Genomic DNA, 26,912 nt, shown 5'->3' with positions numbered 1-26,912 from the left:
TAGTGCTTTACGGCACCTTAGCACTTAACACAAAAATGTTAGGTATTATTTATTAGCATTTAACTCGCATCAGCATAACAATGGCTATACGATACCAGTTAAAAGTTATGTTGTGAAAATGAAAAATTGTATTAAACTTTTGGAAGATAAGCCATTCCAAGTAAAAGATAAGATAAAGTACATAAAGATAAAATATATAATGTAAAGATGATAAAGTTCAGTGCTCAAAGAAAAATTGTTTTAGATACATGCCCAGGGCTGGTGACTTAAAAAAATACAAGCCCTGGCTAAAATTCCACAAGTCCAGGCTCAAGGGTCCCTGAGTTGCCGAGTGGTCTAAAGCGCTCACCGTTACGGATCACTGCCATTTCACCTCTGTCTGCATGGTTTGAGTCTCTGGTTTGGCCAATGTGGGTATGTGAGAAAGCTTGCCAGTAGCTTCTCATGGGTCGGTGGTTCTTTCCTGGGTTTTCCTGGGTTCTTCCTCCACCATTAATACTACTCACCATGTATAGCCTATCATGTGCTGAAAAATGGCATTAAACCCTACAGCATCAAGAAGTCTGGGCTCCACTTTCCATATGCTAAAAATTTCCTCTTTTTTAATATTATTTGTCAAACAATATAGCAATTACTGCAGTTAGAATATAAATTAAATAGGGTTCAATAGGGGATTTCTAATTTGAAATGTGTATTCCAATTTACACTCTAGGTCACCTGTATATAGAAAGGTTTTGGAATTTTATGGAAAATTCTGGATCCAACCAGACTTGATTTCATTCATTTCTTTCAGTTCTAGATCTTAATGTTGTTTTTCCTCAATACCTTTACTGACATAAACTAAGAACCCACCACCTGCTGTTTTCCTGTCTTGACAGAAAGGTAGATCATAATTTTTACCAACAAAACATAGTCTAAATGATTCTCCTTTCACAGTTTCAAAAATTCCAAAGACACATACATTTTTTTTCTGGTGATTTAAATATAAGTCTTACTTTTCTATTTTGCCCCTAATTCCTTGTACAGTTTTAAGTCCTATATTAATACCTTTTGTATTTATCCTCAAGTTCAATCTGTTCTTGATTGGGTACACCAGGAGATATCATTACTTTAAAAGTACATGAACATTAGTTACATTTGTATAGTGAAGATTGGATGTTCATGCATTTGGAAAATTAAAATCAAGATTTGTCCTATCATATCTATTTTTAGTTTGGTTGTTTTAGTTGACCTGGATATATAGTCTTGCATCTGTCATGTATTATCTTTCTGTCAGCAATTGATTGTTGTCAGTCATGGGACCATTTTTAAATACAGTGTTGATAAAACTTGGAATATTTGCATATATCACTGGGATCTCAGATAAATTTGGTAAAGAGTGAGATCAGTATATATGAACGTCAGATTGATTTTAAAGCTCTGGAGGCTGTATTTCTAATCCAGTGTTTATCAGACTTTAGCAGATTTATAGCCTTTGATTGTTGGACTCCCTTTATATTCCACACAATAAACTCTTTGATTTTTATTGCACAGCTGCTGATTTACTCCAGTTTCTGATTACATATCTGTCAATTCCAATTTCTACAAAGTCTGATTTGTTGGGTTTCTTAGATCTTTATGCTGATTTCAGGCTTTCATACCACAAATTTTGGATGTTTATGATTTTTGAAAAGATTTAATGGAAAGTACTAAAGCACCCAAATAATGTGCATGCACTTAAGTCAGTCATTAAAAATGGTGTTCAAATTGAATTATTGGCAGATGTTTTCTGTGAAAAACAGTTAAAAAATTTCTGTCATAGTGTCTTCTCCAAATAGTCATTGGGTCCCAAAGTGGTCTAAAGTGCTCACTGTTACGGATCACTGCCATCTCACCTCTGTCTGCATGGGTTTGAGTCTCGGATTATACCAATGTGGGTTTGTGAGAATGCTTGCCAGTAGCTTCTCATGGGTTTGGTGGTTCTTTATGGGGTTTTGCCAGGTTCTTCCTTCACCATTTATACTGGCCACCAAGTTTAGCCTATCTTGTGCTGAAAAATGGCATTAAACCCAACAATATCAACAACAACGACAACCAAATAGTCATTATTACACATAGTGCAAGATTTGCTGCCAAGTCTTTAAAATTAATACAGTGGAAGAGGTGACATTGTCAAGCATGCATCTATGGAGAAACACGAGAAATTTTGAAGCATATAAATATTTGGAATTAGTATTTAGAAACTGTAAATATATGCAGATTCCTCCCAGTTTCTCCCCTGGTTCTTCTTCCACCAAATATACTGTGTGCCATACATAGCCTATCATGTGCTGAAAAATGGCATTAAACTCCACAAATCTAAAAATCAAACCAAACTGAACAAAATTGGGAAGAGAGCATCATGTAAAAAAGTCCTTTCAAAGACAGATGATGTCAAATTGACATAAGATATGACTGCCTTTACTAAAATAGAAAAGTCTTAAAACAACTTGTTGAAAGCTGCTAAATAGAATTTCATTTAATTTGACACAAAGTACCATGCTTGAATGGGCTTTTAAATTCCACAGATGAATCAAATCTGCCATGATATATGGCTGCAATTACTCAAAATTAGAATACCTTTTGGATGACTTCTGCTCAACAACTGCTTGACAGAATTTGACCAAATTTAACAGAAAGGACCTTGACATAAGGGGCTTTCAGGTTTTACAAATGTTGCGGGGCCCGAGTGGTCTAAAGCGCTCACTGTTCCGAATCACTGCCATCTCACCTCTGTCTGCGTGGGTTCGAGTCCAAGGCTCGGTTAGCAGCGTGGGTACGTGGGAAAGCCTGCCAGTAGCTTCTCGTGGGTCGGTTCTTCCCTGGGTTTGCCAGGGTTCTTACTCCACCAGTTATACTACTGGCTGCCATGTATAGCCTATCTTGTGCTGAAAAATAGCGTTAAACCCTAGAACAACAATAACAACAACAACAAATGTTGCTGATCCACTAGCATATGTGGCCAGAACTGCTAAAAATAAAAAATAAAAATAAACCCAACTTCATGATGAAAACTACTTTGCAGAATTCGATCAATTTTGACAAAATCATTCTAGAGAATAATAATTACAAATTTATACAAATTTTGCTGTTCTGTCTTCTGTTCTTCTTAAAAGTAGGCAAAGAGCAGAATTTTAAGAAATTTATACAGAATGCTTCACCCTTACTCGAATTTCTTGGTCAGCCTTTCTTCCAGTTGACTGTTAAGCAGATGATAGTCAGAGGGGCAGTCTCACCTCACTTTGAACTGTTCTTTACAAATTCGACAGCATCTTAGTGTCAAAACCTCCATGTTTATAAAAGTGATGCAAACTACTATCATATATGGCTGCAGGTACTATAAATAGAACAATATTTGTAGAATTTGTCAACAAACATATCTGGACAGAATGTGACTAGGTTCGATAAAAGCTTACTGGCATATGTTTTTCATGTTGTAAAGATGATGTATATTCACGATCAAATATGGCAACATTACTAAAGTATATATAGGTTTTTATGGTTAATGCTTACATGTGTAAAGTCTTAACTATAGTAAAAGTCACACAGGTCATGTAGGCATTCAGAATCGACTATTTCAACAATGAGTGACTTGTTCTAGAATTTGATCACACATACCTTTAAATGGCATTTATTTACTTTATTTGGATCCTCATGCATCCATATTCCTTTAGAAGGTCATTATTTACATGCTCTGAGAAGTTCATATGGCAAAATCAGTGTTAAATTATGCAGACATTTTTTGAGTGAGATCAACGTAAAAGTGTGACCCAGTACAAACCTAAATGAATGCCACATGCTGTAGTGTCACAATGAAAGCAGTGCATGTTGAAATAAATTTGTACTACCCTGGTATTTGTTATGATAGACCTGGCATTCTTTCTTTCTTTTTTTTTAACCCAGTTTAGTACCTGGCCACTATTGTTCAAGTCCATAGTGATCAATAATGTTCATCTGGAAGTCTATTGATGGTATTTAAGGTGCAGAGTATTCAACAGTCAGGATTGAATAAACTTTGGTTAAACTAATTCAGTATTAAATTTTAGAACAACCATTTATATTTATTTTAATTTGAATAAATGTACCTAAATGACCATAATGACATATATACTATAGATATTGTGAGAACTCTTAGTGAAAGAAATAAACATTAAAAATCACTTTTCCTAAAAATTGCTTGACAAGAATTGACCCAATCTGACACAAAGCATCCTTGCACTGAGGCATTTCAAGTTTCTAAAAATAATGCTAATGTACCATCAGGTAAATACTTTCTTCTTGAAAATAGCCCACCCTTTCCCACCCCCAATAATTTAAAATGAAAGATTGTTCTTAAAATCTGCTTAGTTGAATTTGGTGGAAAGAATCATAATAATCCATATATTTTAAGAATTTCTTCTATAGGTCATTGATTCTAAATTGGATTTTTGCAGGGTTTTTCCTTTACCGGTTATACTGATCACCATGTATAGCCTTTTGTGTGCTGCAAAATAGTGTTAATCCCACAACAACAACAATAACAACTAATCTATATAACATAGCCAACTGCTCTTGCATTTGGCAGTTAGACTGATATCAGCTAGATCCCAGGTCTACTTGTGCTTCTTTTCATGCATATTCCTCTTCAAAACTGGTATTCTGGCTGATTAATTTTTGTGGCTTACTATAAAATTACAATTTTCTTATTTTCACAGGTGAGTAGCAAAGATGAAGATTTCTTAGATCTGTCTGTAGATGTAGAGCAGAACACATCAATCACACACTGCCTGCGGGGATTTAGTTGCACTGAAACCCTCTGTGCAGAACACAAATACTACTGTGAAGTCTGCTGTAGCAAGCAGGAGGCTCAGAAAAGGTAGTGTTGTGTATAGTGTGGAGTTCTTGCACAGAGCCTCTGATAAAGATTTATGATGAATAGTGTACTTTATGTGTCTTAATTCACTACTTTATATGTCTTAATTCACTACTTTATGTCTTAATTCACTACTTTGTCTTAATTCGCTACATAATTATAATGAGGCAGTGCTTCATTACAAAATATTATTAAACTGGGCACATTGTTAGACTTCAAGGATCTTCTCATTAGTTTTTGGTTTGCATCATTAAAAATCCTCAAAAATACACTTCTTTGCATTTATTTACTCAACAATTTTAGAAAATAGCTTTTGTCAGCTCAGGTACTATAAGATAGGAACAAGAATAAATCCTCTCATTTTGCACATGTGTCTGATGTAGAGTCAATTAATGAACATTATTTAAATTAGAAGTCATTTCTTTCCATGCAAGAGTTTTGAATTAGTATACGTAAACTTAAATGACACTATAGAAGATGCCTGTAGCATTATAAGTCATGAACATTGATCTTGCAGTAAGATGTTACAGATAAATATGGAAATGGTACCATCTATACTCTTATATAAGACACGGTCAGGTGCAAACAGTATAGACCCTGATCTGCCATAGTATATTGCACCTGAAGATTAGGGTCTATGTTGTTTGTTCTACTGATCACTCCTAACAAACTGCAGAGATGCAGACCTGTCAGGCTTTTATGTGATGGCAGATCTGGGGGTGGTCAATTTGCTGTTGTACTGGACTTATAAGTAAGCATTGATGGTTTGAGTTGCACACTCGATGCATAAGTGTATCCCCAGTTTTCCTAAATCTTCGTCCGAGTTTCAGTTGAAAATTAAAGAAAAACATAAATAAGCAATATAAACAACAGCATTATTCTTCTATCTTGCAGCTTGGCTAAGGAACATATTAACTTTTCCTGTTATCTGCGAAGAAGTCAATTTACTAGCACTATAGATAAAGATAGACTTTATTCACAGGAACATTATATCAGACCTGAAATACATAGATTTTCTTCTGAAATGGACTTTGTTGCGAAGAAAACATTTAAACTGCATTGTGTATTTAATAATTTTAAATTTCTATTGCAGGATGCGGGTAAAAAAACTGCCTCAGATCTTAGCTCTGCATTTAAAGAGGTTTAAGTATACAGAACAGTTAAAGCGGTTCACCAAACTTTCATACAGGGTTGTGTTTCCTTTAGAACTACGACTTTTTAACACAGTGAGTATTATTATAATTATAAAATAATATTGACATATATAATGTTTATTCCAGAACCCAGAAGTCTAGACATGACCAACAAATGAGCTAAAATGACTATTTGCTGACTTGTCATGTTAGACACTGGACATATGGTACCTTTAATTATCTGCTGCAGTTGGTTGATTCTGTCAAAGCTCATCTCAATTTATCAAAAGCTTTTAGTTGAGCTGTTGCAGTTGCCCCAGGGCCTACTATAGACATTATATCAGTCCTTGCAATGTGTGCTTTTTAACTAATTTGTGTGTTGATTGTGTCATCATATAGAAGACCTTTAGAACAAAATATTTGTTGATGAGGCCATTATTAAAATGAAAAAGATACTAGGAACAATGGCTAGCACATTTTATCACCCAGCACATTTTAAAGACCTGATCAAAGAAAACTTTACCATTGGATTTGACTGGAAATGCATATTAATTGTGTGTTATTCATTTTTTGAAGTTTAGGTATCTTTCATATAATTATTGATTAACAAGTATCTATCTCATATTGAACTGCCCAACATTCTAGAGCTTCTTTATAGTTTTTAAGACTTGCGATAAATATAGGTGGTCTTGTAGTATTATGCTATATCAGTCTCTCTGCCCATCTAGATATATGCAGTCCAATCTGTCAACAGCAACCATCCAGGGGCAAAAGTTAAACTGGTTTTTGTAAACAGGTGACCTCTATGCAGGTTCATCTTTAAAACTTGGTTTTTAAAAAAATGCCATGCATTGAATACAAGTATTATTATCATTATTATTATTAGTCATATTAGTATTATTAACAGATTTAATTTTGTGTATAATTCAACACAATTATATAATACATGTATATGTTGTCTAACCAGAAGTTATGTTCTACATGAGATTACTGTCTCGCTCAATTTGATCAGCCCTATAATTTAAATTCTCACTGATGCTTTAAACTAAGATCACTGGTCTTTGTATTATACCAGCCAGCTGAATCTACTGTTTCAAACTGAAACATTGCTCTCAAAGGCCTGACTCGTGGCACCCACTTCAGCCAAGCAGTAAGTACTTGGGGGATGTCTTGCTCTCCTGCTTTACTGGTTGGAAGAGTGTTTGATGGCTGTTAGGGACATTTTCTCTGCACCTTTAATGGCATCTCAGGTGCTGCAGTTTCACTTCTCAACAGCTTGAACAGTTGATCCAAAAATTTGCCATTTTTTTCAAGAAAAGTTTTGTAAATATTGAATGAATCTGGACCCAAACAAAATATGATGAATTTGTTTCTCTTTCAGATACCTCACTTCAAGGTTAGGATTACTCTTTTTCTTCCAAATCCAGCCCTGACACAAAAGGCTATAAAAAAGTCCTTCCTTCTATATTGAATTATGTAGACAAAGGAATGTGGCCCTTGTAGATTTCTCCATTCATTCCACTAGCCGAGCACTGGTACATCTATCATAGATGTAACCAGATTAAACTTCAGCTTACAATTGTGAAAATTTCCTTCAAAGAATCCATATACATTTTTATTTATTTTTGACCATCCAACATTTATTTTCAGTGGCACAGTAAGTTAAGTTGTTGATATACCTTGAGTGTACAACATTTGCATTTTTCCAAGTGACTTTATTCATATTAAACTTTTGGATTTCCTCTTTGAGCATAAGAAGAAGCTAAACCTTGTCACAGTCAACAGATACCATTCCTTGATCTCAGACACATTCAGACATCATGTAAGAGTTGATATTGACTACAAAATGAACCGTGCTGACTTGTCCAGATTTGACATTGACCTTGTTCCCAAAATGGATCCTATTCTGTGTTCCCATAATGGATCCTATTCTGTGTTCCCATAATGGATCTTATTCTGGGTCTTAATGTGGCTCACCTCATCATAAGTTCAAGAATTCCTTGTAGCTGAAGCAGTTATCAAACAAGGTTCGCTGTCTGATAGCACTAGCTTTTCCTTGCAGGGTAAAGTGTGAGCTACATGTACAGTCCTTGGATCCGAAATACATGCAGTTCTGTTGTGACAGCTCAGTCATACTAATACTTCAACTTGGTTTTGTTTTTTAAACAGGCTATTTTAAATAGGCAACCAATAAATAACTCCTCTCTCTCTCTCTCCTTGACTGGGACTCCTCTGGTGGCCTGGTGGTTAGAGCATCCACTTCAAATGCAGGAGGTTGCAGTTTAAAACCCTGTGAAGTCATACCAAAGACTTATAAAAATGGTACAACAGCTGCCTCGCTAAGCTTTCAGCATTAAGAGGTTAGTGTTAGGCTGAACGGCCTGCTGTCAGGATAAAGTGACTAGGTAGGGCATCATGCTACTTATTTGCGGCATGATGCCTTACTGCTAGACAATACTATAAACTGCCACACTGCAGACATTGTAGCAATATGACAAATTGATAAAACTACATTAAAAATCCAAATCGTACACACTCCTTGACTGAGTTGTTGAGAGAGATGAAGTTGCAGGTCCTGGTACACACCCTCACATGCCATCATAGGTGTGTGGAGAATGTTCACAGCAGAATTAAAAAGGCTTTTCCAGCATGTTAAGAAGGAAAGCAAGACATATCACTTTTGAGACCCAGTTGATTCAATAGGCTGAATCACCCAGTCTGCTTTCTTCATGTTATGTTGCATGACATGGTCTTGTAAAGGAAAATTGCTGAATGTTGTTTGGTCCGTTGTAGCTGCTCAGACAGCATCTATGCTCCATTCATGATTGTGCAACCTCAGACCAGGGTATGACATTGCTGGATTTGCCTCGAAAACCTTTTAATGTAAGGCAAATACAAGGTGCTAGATTGCCCTTGCACATGTATAAACATGTAATCATCAGTTGCATTAATCTCACATTAAGATAAGCTCATCATTTAAGTAGAGCAATCATCATGCTCTTACAGGGTGACAGGTAGAGGTTGGATGCTGAAGCATTTCTTCCTCCTTCGCTATTGTCCTAATGTTAATGTGACTGGGTAATGTATCTGACAGAGAAAAGACATTTGTTAGTAATGTATGTTCCCCTGAAAATACTTATCAAATCACATCATTGTCTGTCCTTGCCACCCTTCTCAACAAATGCAAGTGTACTGTAACATGTTTCACTCAAGCTGAAACTGGTTATGTCTGGGTACTGGTTGCCATTTAGCTGGAGCAGGGGAAGTAGTTTTGTAAGAGCTACTTCCCTTTATCCATATGAAAGAGGACATTGGTTGACCGAGTGGTCTAAGGCATTGACATTTATTGATCCTTGCCATCTCTCACCTCTGTTTACATGGTATTTTTGCCTTAGGCTTGGCCAATGTGGGTATGTGGGAAACCTTGCCAGTAGCTTTCTGTGGGTTAGTGGTTCGTCCCATGGTTCTCTCAGGTTATATCATGTGCTGAAAAATGGCAGTAATTTACAACAGCAATAACATTGTCTATATGATATATGGATAGTCATATGCTTGTCATCTGTAGGGAAGGGCTGGATATGGATGTAGCAGAAACTAATTCCAATATTAATATGATTGAATAAGTATTTTCTTAGTAAAATTTACTTAGCTCAACTAATAAACTGTTTTTTTAAAGTTAGATGTCAAAAGTAAAGAATTCAGACATTATCTGCCACCCATCACAAAAGGTAACCCTCATTTCTGCTGTGACTATGCATCTACTGCTGCTACCATTCAATTAATGAATTGTTTCAGTTGTCTTTCTCTTTAATAATGAAAAAGATGGCCATGCATTTGAATTTTACATACTGACACTTTTGGGTGACAGTGTGACTTGAGTCCAGTGAATATCATTATGTAAAAAATGCCTTCCTCATGAAATAAAAATTTAATTTGCATGTATAGGAGAAATTATTATTTGGTTAGGAACCATGTGACTTCCGTCTTACCACAGAGAGCAGGTGGCTTGAATATGTGAAATTCATTGGGAGAAAATTGAAATGGCCAATGTGACCTTAAATTTTTTGTTTATTTCAGTTCCTCATACACTATTGGCCACAGGGTCATATAAAATGTATGTTTATATGCCTCATATAGTTCATTCTCCAGTGATTTTTCATTAACATTTATAAAATGGGAATTGACCAGACATTAGTGCTTTGTAATCATGTTTGTAGCATTTTACTGGAGTATATATGGCAGACATATTTTAACAATTATTTTAGAAAGGTAAATAATATTAGAATCAAGCCCACCGATATATATTCCACAGCCTACTCAATAAATTTGAGACTAGGTCAGAAAACTGGTATAACAAAAAAAAAAATCATACAGTTTTGTAGATCACTCAGGTTGAAAATTGATGGTAGTCTAGTCATTAGCCAGTTACTAATGAGAAAGCAGAGTCTTGATTCATAGGAAACAAAGTAACTACTTTGCCATTACATTACAATATTCAGGCATTAGGACATATTAAACTTTTTATTTCTGGATGATTCTTGGTTAAATATGTGCAATATTGAGAACCTAATGATAAAATAATACCATTTTTATACATAAAATAGAGCTTTAATCAGGTTCAGGGAAGTGTGGAATGATTCTAGACTGTTCTATTGACATATTTGTGAAAGAAAGAAAGTTATTTTACAAATATTGACATTAAGGCCATAAATTATTCTTGATTCTATGGCAACCAAGCTTAGAATTAATTAAAATTTTCGATAGTGACCAAGCTTAAAATTAATTACAATTTGCCATAGTGACCAAGCTTAGAATTCATAGAACCATAAAGACTGTAGACTCTTAACCAGAATTCCACGAAAAAACATTCAAAATTTGCAGTAGTGTTGCATATGTATGGGTAAACAAACCAAAGTAGAACTGTTTATGCAATTATTAACAGCTTCAGGGAGGTTTTGATCTTCAAGTTTTGAGTAAATTCTTTGTCTCAGTCTGATCCTTCTAATATCCAAGCTTTTCTGTTTCAGTCTGATGATGCCTTTAATCCAGACAGAATGTATGACCTTGTGGCTGTGGTTATCCACATAGGGAGCAGCATCAACAGGGGTCACTACATCAGTATTGTTAAAAGTGAAGATATTTGGATTCTCTTTGATGATGATATAGTCGATGTGAGTATATTATTATAATAGAAAGTATTTCCATTCTAGTTTGTATTACGATCATCCAGATTGTGAGAGGTGGTTGAAGGCATTCATCGTATATAATGAGGTGGTTAGGTTGAGCAAGATCTGTTCATAATTGTAATTTGAAGAGAAAATTTGAAAAGTATTTACATCAGCTCATGACACAAAATCACATGCTTCAAATTAGCAGGTGCTTGGCTTTCTTACATTAGAAAATGGTTGTAGTGGAACTGTCATAGTCTTCATTGTCAAGGCTGTTAACATGTCAAATATTGCAGCATTTATCTTTGTGAAAAATTGGTACTTTTATAATAGTCAAGAGTCTAAACAATCCAGAATCTTGTAAAATATATTGGTTAGTGAGCATTTTCTACTGAGAGATATTTATGCACAAGTTTGGGTTCTTATTGGAAAACTATCCTGTCACAGAGACCCGTCAACCCATATAATTTTACAATAAGCCTTACTGAAGCCACCTTAAACTATGGACCTTTGTAACAGTATAAAAAAGAACAAATGAAAACGTGATTGTTGCAGTCAAATCCAGATATTGGCTTGTACGTCCTTGGCAATGTTGGTATAAAGCAATTTGATATATCAAATACATGTTGCTGGTATATAAAATTGTGATTTTTTTCCCCCATGATGTGTGAATACATATATAATTATGGTTTAAACAATAAATATTTGCCTTATATTCTCCAGATTCATTGATAATCCAGTTATTATTCATTAATAAAATGGGAAATAACAAGAAACATATTGTATTCAATATTTAATCAAAATTTCTAAATAAAAAAAAAAACATGTTACACAGTTTCAACAGTATCTCTTCCACTTTCACTGTTCTTTCTTGCTGTCATTGAAGCAAAATATATGTGGAAAATCTGTGGAGTGAGAGGAAAAGACCAATCAAAACATGACAAAAACATGATTGTTAAACAGACCTTTTAAAATTGTTTAAATATCTAAAATTATATGTGTCTGTGTTTGTGATTTGATCAAGAATGACCTGTCAGTTTTACTTTCACACTTCTATGGATCCAGATATTCTCTCTCCCTATCTAGATATGTGATGTTGAAACAGACAGTTCATCTGACCAGCTGAGAGAGGGAGAGCACGAGATTAACGAATAACAAACATAAAAAATTAAATGATTTGGTAGCACTGCTATGTCAAACATAATAATAACTAGGATCATTTGTTAAGAACTTTAATGTTCAAATTACCTCCTGGTTATTAATCATTTTGCTTATCCTGTTCCTCGCTTGATTTGAATGATAAAAAAGTGGGTACACTTTCAAAGTTAGGAATGCTGCTTTAGCAAAACATTGTTTATATTTTTGTGTAAATAAACTTTAATATTTAAATCTCATGTATCACTTTTATTTTAATTACGGCAAGAAACAACTTTCACAAAGAAATACACTTAACACAAAAGCCAAGAGAAAACCTGAACCATTATGTGTTTGAGTGAATGGAGTAATATGCAGAATAGACAAATAATACAAGAAAGACAATAAAACCAGATAAAAATGGTCTTAAGATGAGTACACTATTTTGAGTTATTACCAAAATAGAAAATTTTATTTAAAAACTGATTAAAGATGGTTTTCTCTGTGCAACTGTTTGTTTATCATACAGAGAAGCAAATTATTTTTTTTATTGTATATGTGTATGTATAAAGGTTTTTTTCTAATCCAAAAATAAATTTTAAAATTTATTTATGAATTTATTTGTTTCAGGAAGAAATAATTTGATAGTCGACGTGTTTTTGGATAGTCAAGAAAGAGCCAGTACCTTGTTGTCCTTTTAATTTTAAATGGATCAGAAGCAACAATTATTAACATTTTATTTCATCTTCTTTTCCAGAAAATTGAAGCAAGTGCAATAGAGGACTTTTATGGTCTTACATCTGATTTACAGAAGAACTCAGAAACAGGGTATATACTGTTTTATCAATCAAGAGAGTGATATAAAAATGCAACATGCAGTAGACTATTGTTACTATTCTGGATTCCTGATGGTGTTAAAGTAATGGCACCATCGATATACAGCCATGATCAACGTAGACTAGATGTTGGAGTTGTTCTGAATTGTTGTGGTGTGCAAATCTTACTTGAGAGGCCTTATTGCCGAGCTGCGCTAGTGTATCATGTGTAGATTTGTAAGATTATCTCAGTTATGGTGAATTTTGCTGTGAAACATTATGATCTATTCAATAAGTCCTACACATTTTTTAATCCTTTTTTGAAGTTGCAAAAGGACAAAACTGGAAAGAAATTGTACTTATGTTATTTATATTATGTATTTATCTTGTGTAACACTGATTTCCATCTGACCATTCTGTGGCACGGGAAATACACTGAGGACCTTTTGGTAGTAATATTTTGTTTGAGCCATGAAAAGTTGCAATAATTGGTCAGGGTGATGAAAAAAATAACAGCCAGTCAGACAAGAAAGTCAGTGAAAGTAAAGCTACTGCTTCATTGTCTTTTTGTGAATTACATTGTTTTCATCAAGTTTTGCTTTTAGTCCTATCAAGTTAAAAGACATTTTCAAAATGGACGCCACCATCTTGGAAAATCATAATGTCACTGTTGCCTCAGTTTTGTTATGATTAAATTTGTGACAACAACATAGTGCACCAATGACACCAAAGTATGTGCTTCTTATCTTGGCTGATTTTCTGCATATATTTTTGAAACACATTGTATTAATGGCTTGGAATATAAAGCAATCCCAGAGTGATCCAGATGTATGTGACATGATGGTGAGATTTAATCTGGTCATCGTACAACTGGGGTACTGTAGTCAACATATACAATTACTCTGGGCATCGTACAACTGGGGTACTGTAGTCAACATATACAATTACTCTGGTCATCGTACAGCTGGGGTTGGAATATAAAGCAATGCAGCAATCCCAGAGTGATCCAGATGTATGTGACATGATGGTGAGATTTAATCTGGTCATCGTACAACTGGGGTACTGTAGTCAAGATATACAATTACTCTGGTCATCGTACAACTGGGGTTGGAATATAAAGCAATGCAGCAATCTCAGAGTGATCCAGATGTATGTGACATGATCGTGAGATTTAATCTGGTCATTGTACAACTGGGGTACTGTAGTCAACATATACAATTACTCTGGTCATCGTACAACTAGGGTACTGTAGTCAGCATATACAATTAATCTGGTCATTGTACAACTGGGGTACTGTAGTCAACATATACAATTACTTTAGTCATGCACTAAAGAATTTAATACAGGGTTTGCAGATTAATTTTGAGCCTCAAATTTCCTCTCTATGTTTATATCAATCTCTTTTCCCCATTGTTTTATAACAGATCTTAACTTTTCTTTGGGAATAAGAGTGCCTAATGTCAGATGACCTTTCAGAATGAAACTTTGGTTCAAATGTAAAAATTTTTTAATCAAAATAATGATATATAGCTGTATGATCAATTACACACACACACACATACATACATATACATACACATTGATACACACACATACATGCACACACTCATGAAACACGCATATATATATATATATATATATCTTTTTCTCGTGTTTCAGTTCAGACCTAAAAATAGCATAGATGCCTAACAGTTTGTAAAAACATGAAGTTTAGAAAATGAACATTTATGACGTCTTTACTTTCTTGTAAGCCAGTTGGCACTTGCATTTATGTTTAAATATTGATTTGGAAAAATTTGGACATAACCTGATCACAAAAACATTAGTTAATGCTTAAATTCAATTTTCATGAAACACCACATTTGCAATATGAACACTTCATTTCTGTGCATGATTCTTCAAACATGCAAATAATAACAAATGGCAATTCATGATGCCTACTCATTATTGGTTGTTGGTTCAGTTTTAAAATTAGTAAAATATACAGGAGCACTCATTTATTTTGCTTGAATTATACTGAGATGAGTTTCTTGAAGCTAACAGTAAGAAGGCAGTGAGGAGGGAATTCTAATTACATTTTAATACAAAAGAAGAATAACAGAAATCAACAGCATGCATATGATTTCAAATGTTACAGAAAAATAGAAATGAAGGTGAACTCGTGTGCAGGTGATGAGTCGGATAACCTATAGAATTGGAAGATTTAGCATGTACAATCTGGATTCTTAAATCAAATGTCATAAATAGATATGATCTATTTACAAGCTGCAAAATCTCGTTATATGTAGTGGAATATTAAATACTCTGCTGATGAGAACAAAGGTTATTAATTTGCTGAAAATAATTACCATAATTAGAAAAGTTTTAAATGAATTTTTTTAAGAACAAGCCTGTAAATTGTATATAATAGTAGGATTGAACCTGAAAGTCTATGCATATTTTTTGCTGATGAAGCACAGATGATTTTGGATGTAAATGGGAAGATGTAAGTAGGCTGGGTTTGGATGGTAGGCATCTGCAAGCACATCTTTCCCTAAATTTGAGCTGTACATCATGCTATTTTTATCATATTAAAATTTACTGTTGGATACATCATGCATAGAATATAAATGTGTTTTGTCAATCTTTCCACAGAAGTGTAGTAAATTTTGTAAAATACTTACTGACATTATCATTTGTGGGAATTGTAGTAGTTATTTGTGTCTAAATGAGAACAGCTTTTCAGAGTTTTGGGGGGCCCTGAGTGGCTGAGTGGTCTAAAGTGCTCTCCGTTATGGATCACTGCCATCTCACCTCTGTCTGCGTGTGTTCGAGTCTCGGATTCAGCTAATGCGGGTATGTGAGAAAGGTTGCCAGTAGCTTCTCATGGGTTGGTGGTTCTTTCCGGGGTTTTCCTGGGTTCTTCCTCCACCATTAAACTGGCCGCCATGTATAGCATATTGTGTGCTGAAAAATGGAGTTAAACCCTAAAACAACAATGAAAAAAATCAAAGTTTTGGAAAAACTAAACCCATGGTTTGGATATATGTATTTACCAAAGTTTATAATTACATCTGATGTTTTAATTTTGGCACTTTTCTTCAACTTGATCAGAATAACACATTTGCTGTTATATATTGCTCACAAAACTGAGCAGCATAGATCCTGATTTTGTTTTGTCTTATTATATTGTTTAAACCAGGTCCAATTCCTTTTACAGTAATACAGCTATTCAGAACGTTCCAATATTGAACATGTAAGTGGCTATATTATAGCCAAACTTATGCATGCACCATTGCTAATTTTGTATCATAAGACTGCCTTCATTTGTAGAAGACTTTGCATCCAAAGATGCTCATGGTAGGACATTCATAGTATTTGAGGTTTTCAAAAGCAGTTATCAGTGTAATGCCAATTTCAGAGGTTTAGTGATCCATGCAGATAGATGGGATGAAGTGTTTATTAACTTAACTGAGTAATTGTCTCAGTTGCAAAGTCACAGAAAATGAAAACGCAAAGCATTGGTAGAACTGCCACTTCAGGTCTGCTACTTGAAGGCAAAAGTATATGTTTTGGTAATAATTGTGCAGAATTACCTACAGAAATGTAGATGTTTTATTCATAAAGTTAGAAAGAGTGCTATTATTTCCTTATTTCCACCAGCATGAAAACTTTCTAATCAAAGCAGCATAACAGCACCAGTTTCATCAAAACTGTTAATTAACATAATGAAGTCAGCATGCATTTAATTTATTTATTGAGTATTTATGATGGGAGAGATCTTTTAAATTCATTTGCATGAAGATAAAAATTGAATGTTTTAATTATAACATGTTTCAGTTTTTATTTGAGTGTAGTTATACAGAATAAAGGTTATTTCTTTATTTTATTAATGTACACAATAATAGATTATTGAATTTTGTACTTGAAAATATCTCTGCGGACTCTTTATGGAAAATATTCATGTGGACTCATTCATCCACATAAATATTTTAGTAGAAATGCATTTACTCATAAATGAAAACACTATCCGAGTTTGGCCTGTACATTCATCTAGTGACTTCAGGAGATTGGTATCCTAAATATGTTGTGAAATTAAATACAGAAGTACATCAGCTAATTGGGGTCAAGGTTACTCATTATTCTTATAACTCTGGATCACCATATAACCTGGCCCATGTATGTTCTCCTGTTAAAAATCTTGATATGCCAGTTAATGAAGGTTACAACTGTTCATTCTGTTCAGGACGTGAGGGGAACACAGTAGACCATAATAACGATATGTGGTTATATCAGTGCCAAACTATACAAGCTAAAGAGGGTTGGAACCTTTAATTCTAGTTATGACCTCATGGAAATAACACTTTTAATCCAAGATTTGTTGTCATACTGAATACCAGAATACACCAGCTAATGAAGGGCATTGCTTTTTTATTTTGTTTTAACATTAGTTGAACACCATAGACCAAGATCTGTTGTTATATTAAATGCCACACTACGCTAGGGTCATTGATGTTCATTCATTCTACTTACGAGTTCATGGTGTCACCCTAGAGTCAGATCTGTCAGATTAAATACCATATTACACTAGCTAATGAGAGTCATTTATGTTCATTTTACTTGTGACCTTTTTACAGCCATATACACTGGTTTTTTTGTCGGGTTAAATGCCATTTTACACTAGCTAATGAAGATCAAGGCTGTTCATTCAACTCATGACATCAAGTGAACATATTATTATTTATTAATTTACATTTTGTCACAAAATATCCCCCCATCTGCAGTGAATTCCTGAGCAGGTTTATAGGTTATATCATAGTAGTAATATCAGGTAAACACACATGCACTCTCATTTAGAATAGACTTTTTAATTTACTATATATAAGAATCTTGGTTACAAGGTGCACAAATACTGGGAACAACAATGCCAATATAAAGTAACAAATTATCCCAGCTGTAACATAAATAGATATTATCCCACTCACGGAAAAGGAGTCCTAGCTTTCAGTCATGTGGTAGATAAAATTGTTTGTTTTTTTATGACTTTCATATGATGCACATGTATTAACTGTGCAGTTTACACATAGACTTATTGTTTGCAATTATTTCATAGAAATATGATGCAAATGATGAACAACAAAAAGAATCTCTATTATGTATGTGGACAGCATTTGGAGATTTAAGATCTTGGGGAGTAAAATTGGGAATCATATCCTTCAGAGTTAGAACTTCCTGTGCTCACCACATGGGCAAGATTCTTTTTTTCTCATATTTGTATAACAGTGTGATACAGTATTCCATTGTGGAAATGTCATGGGAAGTATGCATATCAAACACAAGTGTCTCGGTGATGCAGTAGGCTACATCTTGAGGCATAAAACATTATGAATGTCAACAATGTTTTTTGTGGTTCTAGTATTTAAATGTCAAATTTTGTCAACTCCAAAACAAGGCTCTTTGTTCACACTGAATTCTTTGATGTAAACTAAATCTTAATTAGGGAACCACATAGCTCATTTGGTATATGCATATTCCAAGGTTCACATGTATGATACCAACTTGGGCCAGTGTCATTGTGTCATTGAAAAAGGCATTTAGGTCCACTTTCTTTGGCATGATATAGCCAACAATGTGTTAAAACCACCATTAAAATCCACACAAAAATACTGTATTGAAAAATGTAAATCCCTTTTGAATATAAACTAATTTTCTAATGCCCTATTGATACCAAGGATTAAACCAATTTTAAAGAGTTTCCTATTTAGAATTGGGAATTTGTAAAAATATTTTATTTAATATATTTTTCCACTGCTGCATCAATGATGCTGTGACTAGAATGGTTGAAATATTTTTAGATGCTTAGATGGTCTAATTTTTAGTATGGCATCTTTATATGCAGATGATCTAGTTTCAAATGCCACAATGTGGATATACCATCTACTTCAGTTTTTGTATGTACTGTTTTACCTTGCATTTGGACAGCAGAGAAATATGGTACTACTGATATTTTCGGTGTGAATGAGCATCTAATAGAGCAGAGCATAAATGATTAACTGCTGACACCATGTGCAAGGCACAGTAAGATAGCTGATGCATCACTCTGTTAGTTGTTTGAGAATAATGTGAAAGGAAATATTTGATTGCTCAGAATGATTAATGGATGTTTTTCATCCACTCAGTGAAATAAATCATTATTCACTCATTTCAAGCAAATATATTTATATGTTGTGTCGGATAATACATTTGGTATCCTTAGAAACTCCCCCAGTAAATTTCCATACCACGTCAGTAATGAACAGTGTAACTAACACTACACCATTGCATTGGAAGGATTCTGTTAATCCCACGTTTTTCTCATGACTAGTCTGTATCACACATACAAAGAAAAATTGATCCTTTTTCTTGGGTGGCTGATGTGAATCGATGACCAGGAATCTATTTTAAATGCTTTTATTAGTCTGTGCATATTACATATTTAAAATTCATATTGAATGACTTGTGTGTTGCAAATGGGGAAGATTTTATTAATGAATGACTTATGAAATGGATACCATTATGGCATCATAGGAGAGAAATATATGGATAAATAAAAGTCGGAAAAACCAGACTAAACTTGACCATACCATTTTGATTGCACATTCACAGGCAAAGATGGAGGGTTAAACCACTTTTATGCAGCACCTGCATTTTTCCATTGATGGAACTTAATATCAGCTTTACATTAATTATGGCTACAGTGTAGTTTTCATGATTATCTCAAATATGTTAGCTACAGTGAACTACAGCAAAGTGGAATTTACTATAAAGAAACATACATCACAAGACTGTCAGGTGACAGACAGTTCTTCCAACAGTCTGTGTAAACTGTAGTCTTTGTTCTGAATCCCAGTATATAGTTATGACACTTTTAATCAGCATTCCTGCAGATTTAGAAAAACAGAATTTATATTTCTACAAACCCAATCTTTTTCTATATTTAATCATCAAGATCATGAACAGAATGTAAAGCGAGGCATTTTAAGATCAAAAGTTGGCTATAGTAATGGTTTAATGAGATTGTATTGGGACTACACTGAGTAATTATGTCAGACCTATACTGAGACATTTTATCTGGCCTATATGAGTAAATGGTGCTCCCTTGCTGTCGCCTGAAGCACCAGATGGCTTAGAGAGGATTGATTGATTGATGATTGATATGAGTAAATGGACTTTGTTCAGTAGTGTCTAAATACCCTGATTGCATATTATGTTGGCTGCTAGAAATAAATTGTTGTATAAAGTATATTGTGCATCTTTGACTTGAATGTCTCCAAACATATCAGTGAGGGACAGATAATGTACACAAGACTGGTAGTCACACAGGTACATGATGTACATTGCATTTTGCACCTTCAATACGAATGATATAAATATTCATTATCTTCCTGGTTGATTTTGTTTTATATATTGTTCTAATGAAAGCAAGTATATTAGGAATAAGAAAAATACTTTATATCTAATAACTATCCTTTTCCATGTATGCAAAAATATATTCATAGTGTAATGAAATAAGTTCATTATGTAGATATAATGTACACAGAAAGTATTTTTAAATTATTGATTATGTATATAGTGTATAGAATATCCTGTTCCTGTTACATTTCTTTTTTATTATTTTAGGTTGTTGTTACAATGCCTTCTCTTTTCATAGTTGATATAAGTTGATAAACCTCCATGTTTTCATGTAATATCATTTGTCTGCTTGTTGATGTTGATAAATGGAATGTTGAAAGCAATGCAGTGTGATGGGGCCATCTGCTTGCAGAAAGATCATTGGTTTCATGAATCTTGATTTGTTTTAATAAAACATAGGTACAAGATGTTCATTACCTCTTGTGTACCTTTGGTACAAAAAAAAGTCATCAAATGAAAGCCAACTATAATTCACTATGTAGGTACAGCATGTTGACTGCACCTCTCCCACACTGTATTCCAGCTAGGAATAGCGGAGGCTGGGGAGAGACTGATTTGCCTACAGAAAGGCATTACGCCCGATAAGGGAGACCCTCACATGTCATATTTAATGATTTTCCAATAGAGGCTGAAAAATATTATGAGATGTTACCTTTATGCACATTATATATCAATCAGACTACTTGCTAATTTATGGCACTACATATTTTACTATATATATAGCAATGGAAATGGTATATAGCTTAGTGAGGGAACAGTGGTCAGAGATCTCATGACAGCTGGTGGAAACGTGGCCAGTGTAGCTTATGATATGCATTTAAAACATGCAGTTAATTTGTTTGCAGTCTGTATCTTAATTTGCTTTGTACAAGTATTGGAAAGGTGCAGACTAAAACATCATCATATGTTTGAAAGAGTTTATAAGCATGAGTAATTTAATGTTTTAAAATCTTGAAGTTTTTAAATGTTGAAATGCTCTTAGATTTGATTTTTTTTTTATATTATGGAAAAATGATGCTTTGACCTGAGTTATGTATGTTGCCACATTGTGCCATGAGTGATTTAAAAATGACAAGAATTCTTCCTAAAATATTTTGCAAATCACTTTTTAAAAAAATAAGGTGTAACATTATTCCATAGAGGTAACTCCAGCAAATGTCAAAATCTGTAACGCTCTGTTTTTAAAAATGGCTTGTATAAGTAACATGCTGCCTTGCATCTTGATGAATTTTTGTTGCAACTCTGTCAAGGCATGAAAGTACTTGATTTTATATCATTTATTAGAATAAGTCAAAACCAAACTGAAACAAAACTATTTGAAGAAGTTTATTCATTCAGTTGATGTTCCAACATTTTTACACAAAACATCTCTTCTGAATAAATGGCTCAGAGTATCAACAGTTTCTGGAATGTTTCAGGACTATTAACAAAGATCACTTTCATGAAATAATTGTTCTGCAATTATTTTGAAGCATTTTTTAGCATTTATTTTATTTACGGGTTCCAATTGTTCTTTACATATATTGCCTTTCCCTATTATAAGGAACCATGAATATTACTGTCCTTACAAAAAATATAGCTGATATAACAATAGTTTCTATTGCACTTGATATTTCTGGAATTGCCAGCCATTTATCTTAAGATTCCTCAGGATTGATTAATAAGGCACATAAAACGCCTTGTTGCAATGTTGTTTTGCATATAACATGCACATTGTAATATAACCTTCTTTTCAATATGCTGTGTACCATTTGTATTTGCTTATAAGTCGAGTCAACCTGCATGCAGCAAAGGTCCTCCTCTGCAGTTGCATAAGCACCTGCAGACCAGGGTATTTGTTGTTTGTTCTACAAATACTCTTAACAAACTGCACAGACTCAGATCTGTTGGCACATTATGTGATGGCAGATCCAGGTCTATAGAGTTTGACTTGACGTATAAGTGAGTATATACAGTACTTCATATGTAAACTGATACACATTATGACCCCTGAATCAGTGCCTGTATGAGTTTCTTCCTGTTTTTAAAAATGTGTATTCAGTAAATATTATATATGATCCCAGGAATTTATTTTATAATGATCTTAACTTCATTAAACAACAAAATGTACAAGTATTTCTTTGTGCATGGCAGTTGTAAGTTATTTTTGTTAGATGTTTTTTGTGTGTGTTGAAATTCACATTGAATTTTTTATTTTAAGCTGCTGTCGTTTGGATTTTATATCCTGTGTTGAATTTTTAATGAGAATTACTTTTCAGGCAAGTTCCAGTTACGTTGATTGATTACTCTGGTATTGACAAAATAACGCACTCTACAGTGTCAGGACCTGACAGTCATAGTTTGGTCTTTGCATGCAATGCTGATAGTCCTATAGATGGTTTTTATACACAAAATTGAGTTTATTACCATCAGAAGCATTGGGAAACTTTTGAAATGTCTTTATATATTTTAATGTGTATAAAAGTATGTTCTAGTAGTGCTTAACAATAGAATATATTGAAATCCCATTTGGTACATGTCGGGTGTTTAGTGTACTTATTTTCAATCCTGCGATTAACAAATGCCCTTGTTACACTTGCATATGGTTCAGAGTTGTCCTGACTTTGAAGTGAAAATATTTCTCATGTTTGCTTTCATATGGATGAATATCATATTCCCATTCTGCCCCAAAGGTGATCACATTATAGCAGTTTATGTTTTTAAGGGTGACCCACATCCCATAGCAAGATTCAAAACACCTAGCATGTTGAAAGTTTATTTTAATTTCCTGAACTTTGTGAATTGGTCCACTTTGCATACTTGCCAGAGAGGCTCATCCTAGACCATCGTAGGATCCTGGACTGACTTTGGACGTACTCAAGAGGTGCCCAGATTTTTTTCCTCAGGTCATTCCAAAGTCGGCCAAACATGGAGGTTGAAAAGCAACAGGTCAGTAGTCACCCAGAGCTTCTCATAGGATGCCCTCAAGTGCTATTATGAAAATGGCCAGTCTCTTTGTCTCGTGTCAGAAAGTTATTGAATTAAACTAGTTAGTACAAAGGTTGTTTTTTTCCATTTACTTTTCTGAATTGCTTAAATTCATCTGATATGTTCAGATGTATCAGAAACAAAACTTAATTTTTAAAATTTAAAAAATAGCATGAATGCATTGTTTTGTGGGCTATCACTTCTTGTTCATTACGTGTTGAGAAGAGTTTAAGTACAGAAAAAGTGTTATTATGCAAGTTCATAAAATGAATGAATTATTATTTATGTGTGGTTATTTGTTGCATTGTTTAATTTTATAATTCAGTACGTTACAGACTTCACATATAAACAGAAAGTAAAATTTCAATCCACATATATGCATGAAATGCTTTAGTAAAATGTTCTTATGTATAGGGATGTAGTGCATGTTCAGACAAGTTCAGACGTGTTAAAATATGTAAAACATTTCTGATCAGAATTGTCTAATCACATTGCCAAAGTCTATTGTTCAGATCTGTGATGGTATTTGGTTGAGTTCAGTATTAACTTGTGTAATCTTTTTTTATTTTTTTACTGGGTTATTGACTCTAAGGTCTAGCTGTGTGCAGTAAAATCTGTACCAAACTTTCAGAATGCCTCATGAAGAGTTTTTATTTTATTTTTAATAGAAAATGTTGATGCTTACATCAGTGATTCCTCATTAATTATTGTAAAATGTCTCTAACACTGACTAGCTGAGTTCTGATTCTGTGATTTCTAATGTCTGTTCTATATCATCAGAGGAGGATGTGATGTGCAATAAAAGTGACCAATGACAATGTGTAGGGGTTATCAGCAGATGGCTTGTTATATGGATCTTGTATAAAAAGATGTAAATAAGTTTTGGTTTTTCACAGTAATGAAAACGTGCTCATTATAAATGGTTTCTTGATATATTAGCTCTCACTATGTAATAACTGTATAAAGTTTAAAGTATTTTGAAATTAAATATCAAACAAATATAATCAGTCATTGACAGTGGCATGGAATACAACAAATATATAAAGTACAGTATGTTTGAACATGTAATTAGCCTTGAAGTTTGCACGACTGGTGATATTAAAACCCTAATTAGAATCTCATAATTACGAGACTGATGAGTAATGTCATAGATCTTGTTGGATGAAATTACATTAAGACATAATGTCTTTTAAAAAAATGACCATTACATTTGCTGTTAAGAGCAATAACAAGGGCAACAATAATATCAACAATAATATAAATATGTTTGATTTATTCGTGATGCTGTGAAGCCTTGTGACCTTACATTGCAACTTATGGCTAGTTTACACGAAATATCAACACAACAATTAAATGCACAGTATAGCATACATTCTTACATAATGTGCAAGTAGTATTGTTGGACAAGGTGTATCATTGTGGTCGTGTGCATGTTATCACTATTGGATTTCACACGCCATTGATAGGTAGGTGTGTTGTTTTAATTTTCCTATTTTTTCTGGGCCACACCTGAAACAAAAATGGTTAGCATTCATATCTTGTACATATTGAGTAAAATAAAAAACATGCAATCCTACCAGGATTTCAGGTTCAGAGAAATTGAGTAGGGCAGTTAGGTGTGCTGTCATTTTATAATTTATTGTATTTATTCAGAGCGATTGAAATAATGACGCATACAAAGTATATTTTTATGTTCATCTGTGAAAAGTAATCAGTGTGTATTCTCATTTGCTTTTCAATTAAAATATGTAATATACGATATGAGCTACTAGGATACCAGATACAGAGAAATCTTGGGCGCTTAAGCACCTGATCGAGTCCCGCATCTTATTATATGATATGCATCGCATTAGAGATTTATTGTATGACATTGGCTTTCTTTCGACTTTTATAAAATAAACTTTTCATCTGGGTTACGTATATTTCCCTTTTTATCCTGTTTCCCTGGCCTCTATATTTCATTTTTTTAAAAAAAATTGCATCATCTATCAAACAGTAATTTCCGACTGCTTATATAATCCTATGTCTGTCTCTTCCAAATCCCTAATTAAAACATAAATTGTCAATATACATTTTACGACATTTTGTAACCATGGGGAATTTGACTGCTTCATAACATGACAGAAAACTGGTTGCCATTATTTCATCTCCAGAAGTGAAAAAATAATAAAAGTGCAAATGTTTCTGACAGACCTACCTAAATTTACCTGGAAATATAGCATTGCTTTATTTTCTGGAACAAACTTGTGTTATAATGAGTTTGCAGAATATGTACTCACAGAATGTGAAAGATGAACATTAATACTGTGCTATATTTCTGGATTTAATTTGTTGAGCAATCAATAAGATTTTCTTTTATATAGGGGTTTAACTTGATTAATTTTATGGTCTTTGTTTTTTCAATTCCGAGTGTTATTTCGTTGCTCATTTTTAGGATGGCACGATAAATACTAATTTTCATGGCCTATGGTCTTGTTGTATTTGCTTAATTTTCAAAATCTATTCTCTGTTTCTCATTGTAATCAAGAAATTTCCTTGCGTTGATTCATTTTTATTTACAATATATTTTCATTGTTCATACATAGGATAAAAACACGTTAATAATGAGCAGCTATTAATGTTTGCCTTTTATCTTGCTAAATTATTTGATTTAAAAACATTTACCTTTGTCTTTCATCTTGGGATCGATCTATTCGACCAGAGACGAGAGACAGTGTCTGACATAATTGTCAACATTCCAGTTGGCAACGTCCATACGTGGAACACCAGATTTTGTTATTAATATAATTGAAGATTTTGTTATTAATATAATTGAAAACACGGGAATGACCTGACGTGAAAGCCGCTGTCCTGCAATACTGTCCTGAATCTCTGTAATATCACGTTTTTACTTGCCAAACATCCGATAGTTGCTGTATTTCATGGAAATAGCATATTCAACAGTATAGAAGAACATGCATTCAGCGATATAGAAGAATATGCTGAAGTGTTTATTTCTCAACATGTCGCAATAGATCTTAAAAATTAGCCCTCGGGAGACACACAGTTGTTCTACACCAGCTAATTGGAAACGCGAAACTTTAAATTACATCTAAAAATTTACTTTTTTCTGTGTGCATACGCGTGTTTGTGTGTATGTATGTGTTCATTCTGAATATTTGACTAATATTGCCACTAATGACACTATACTTTATATTTGCTGAACCAGATTTCAACATATGTGAATTGGTATGAATCATTGATCGTAAACTAAGTAACAGAAAAGAATGAAACTACGAAAGTTTCTAAAATTCAACAGATAATTTATGTCCCTAGAATAGAGTGAACATTTTGTTATAAATATACAGTATTGGGTATTAAATATAAAATTTTCACAAGTCCAAATTAGTATTGA

At 33.7% G+C, this 26,912-nt stretch overlaps 1 protein-coding gene across 1 annotated transcript in view; it reads left to right on the top strand.

Moving 5' to 3' along the window:
• The window catches only part of LOC149798493 (ubiquitin carboxyl-terminal hydrolase 46-like), a 47,297-nt gene extending 21,317 nt beyond the window's left edge, over positions 1-25,980 (top strand). The window contains exons 6-9 of the mRNA XM_089963693.1: positions 4,713-4,873; positions 5,964-6,096; positions 11,031-11,174; positions 13,063-25,980. Of these exons, the coding sequence (XP_089819819.1) occupies positions 4,713-4,873; positions 5,964-6,096; positions 11,031-11,174; positions 13,063-13,164 (540 nt within the window). The 3' untranslated portion in view covers positions 13,165-25,980. The remainder of the gene's footprint in view (positions 1-4,712; positions 4,874-5,963; positions 6,097-11,030; positions 11,175-13,062) is intronic.
• Positions 25,981-26,912: the final 932 nt, after the last annotated feature.

The sequence above is a fragment of the Sinohyriopsis cumingii genome, chromosome 6, assembly GCF_028554795.1.
Source record: "Sinohyriopsis cumingii isolate HCF-2022 chromosome 6, ASM2855479v2, whole genome shotgun sequence".
NCBI lineage: Eukaryota > Metazoa > Mollusca > Bivalvia > Unionida > Unionidae > Sinohyriopsis > Sinohyriopsis cumingii.
This window is presented reverse-complemented; position numbering and strand designations above follow the sequence as displayed.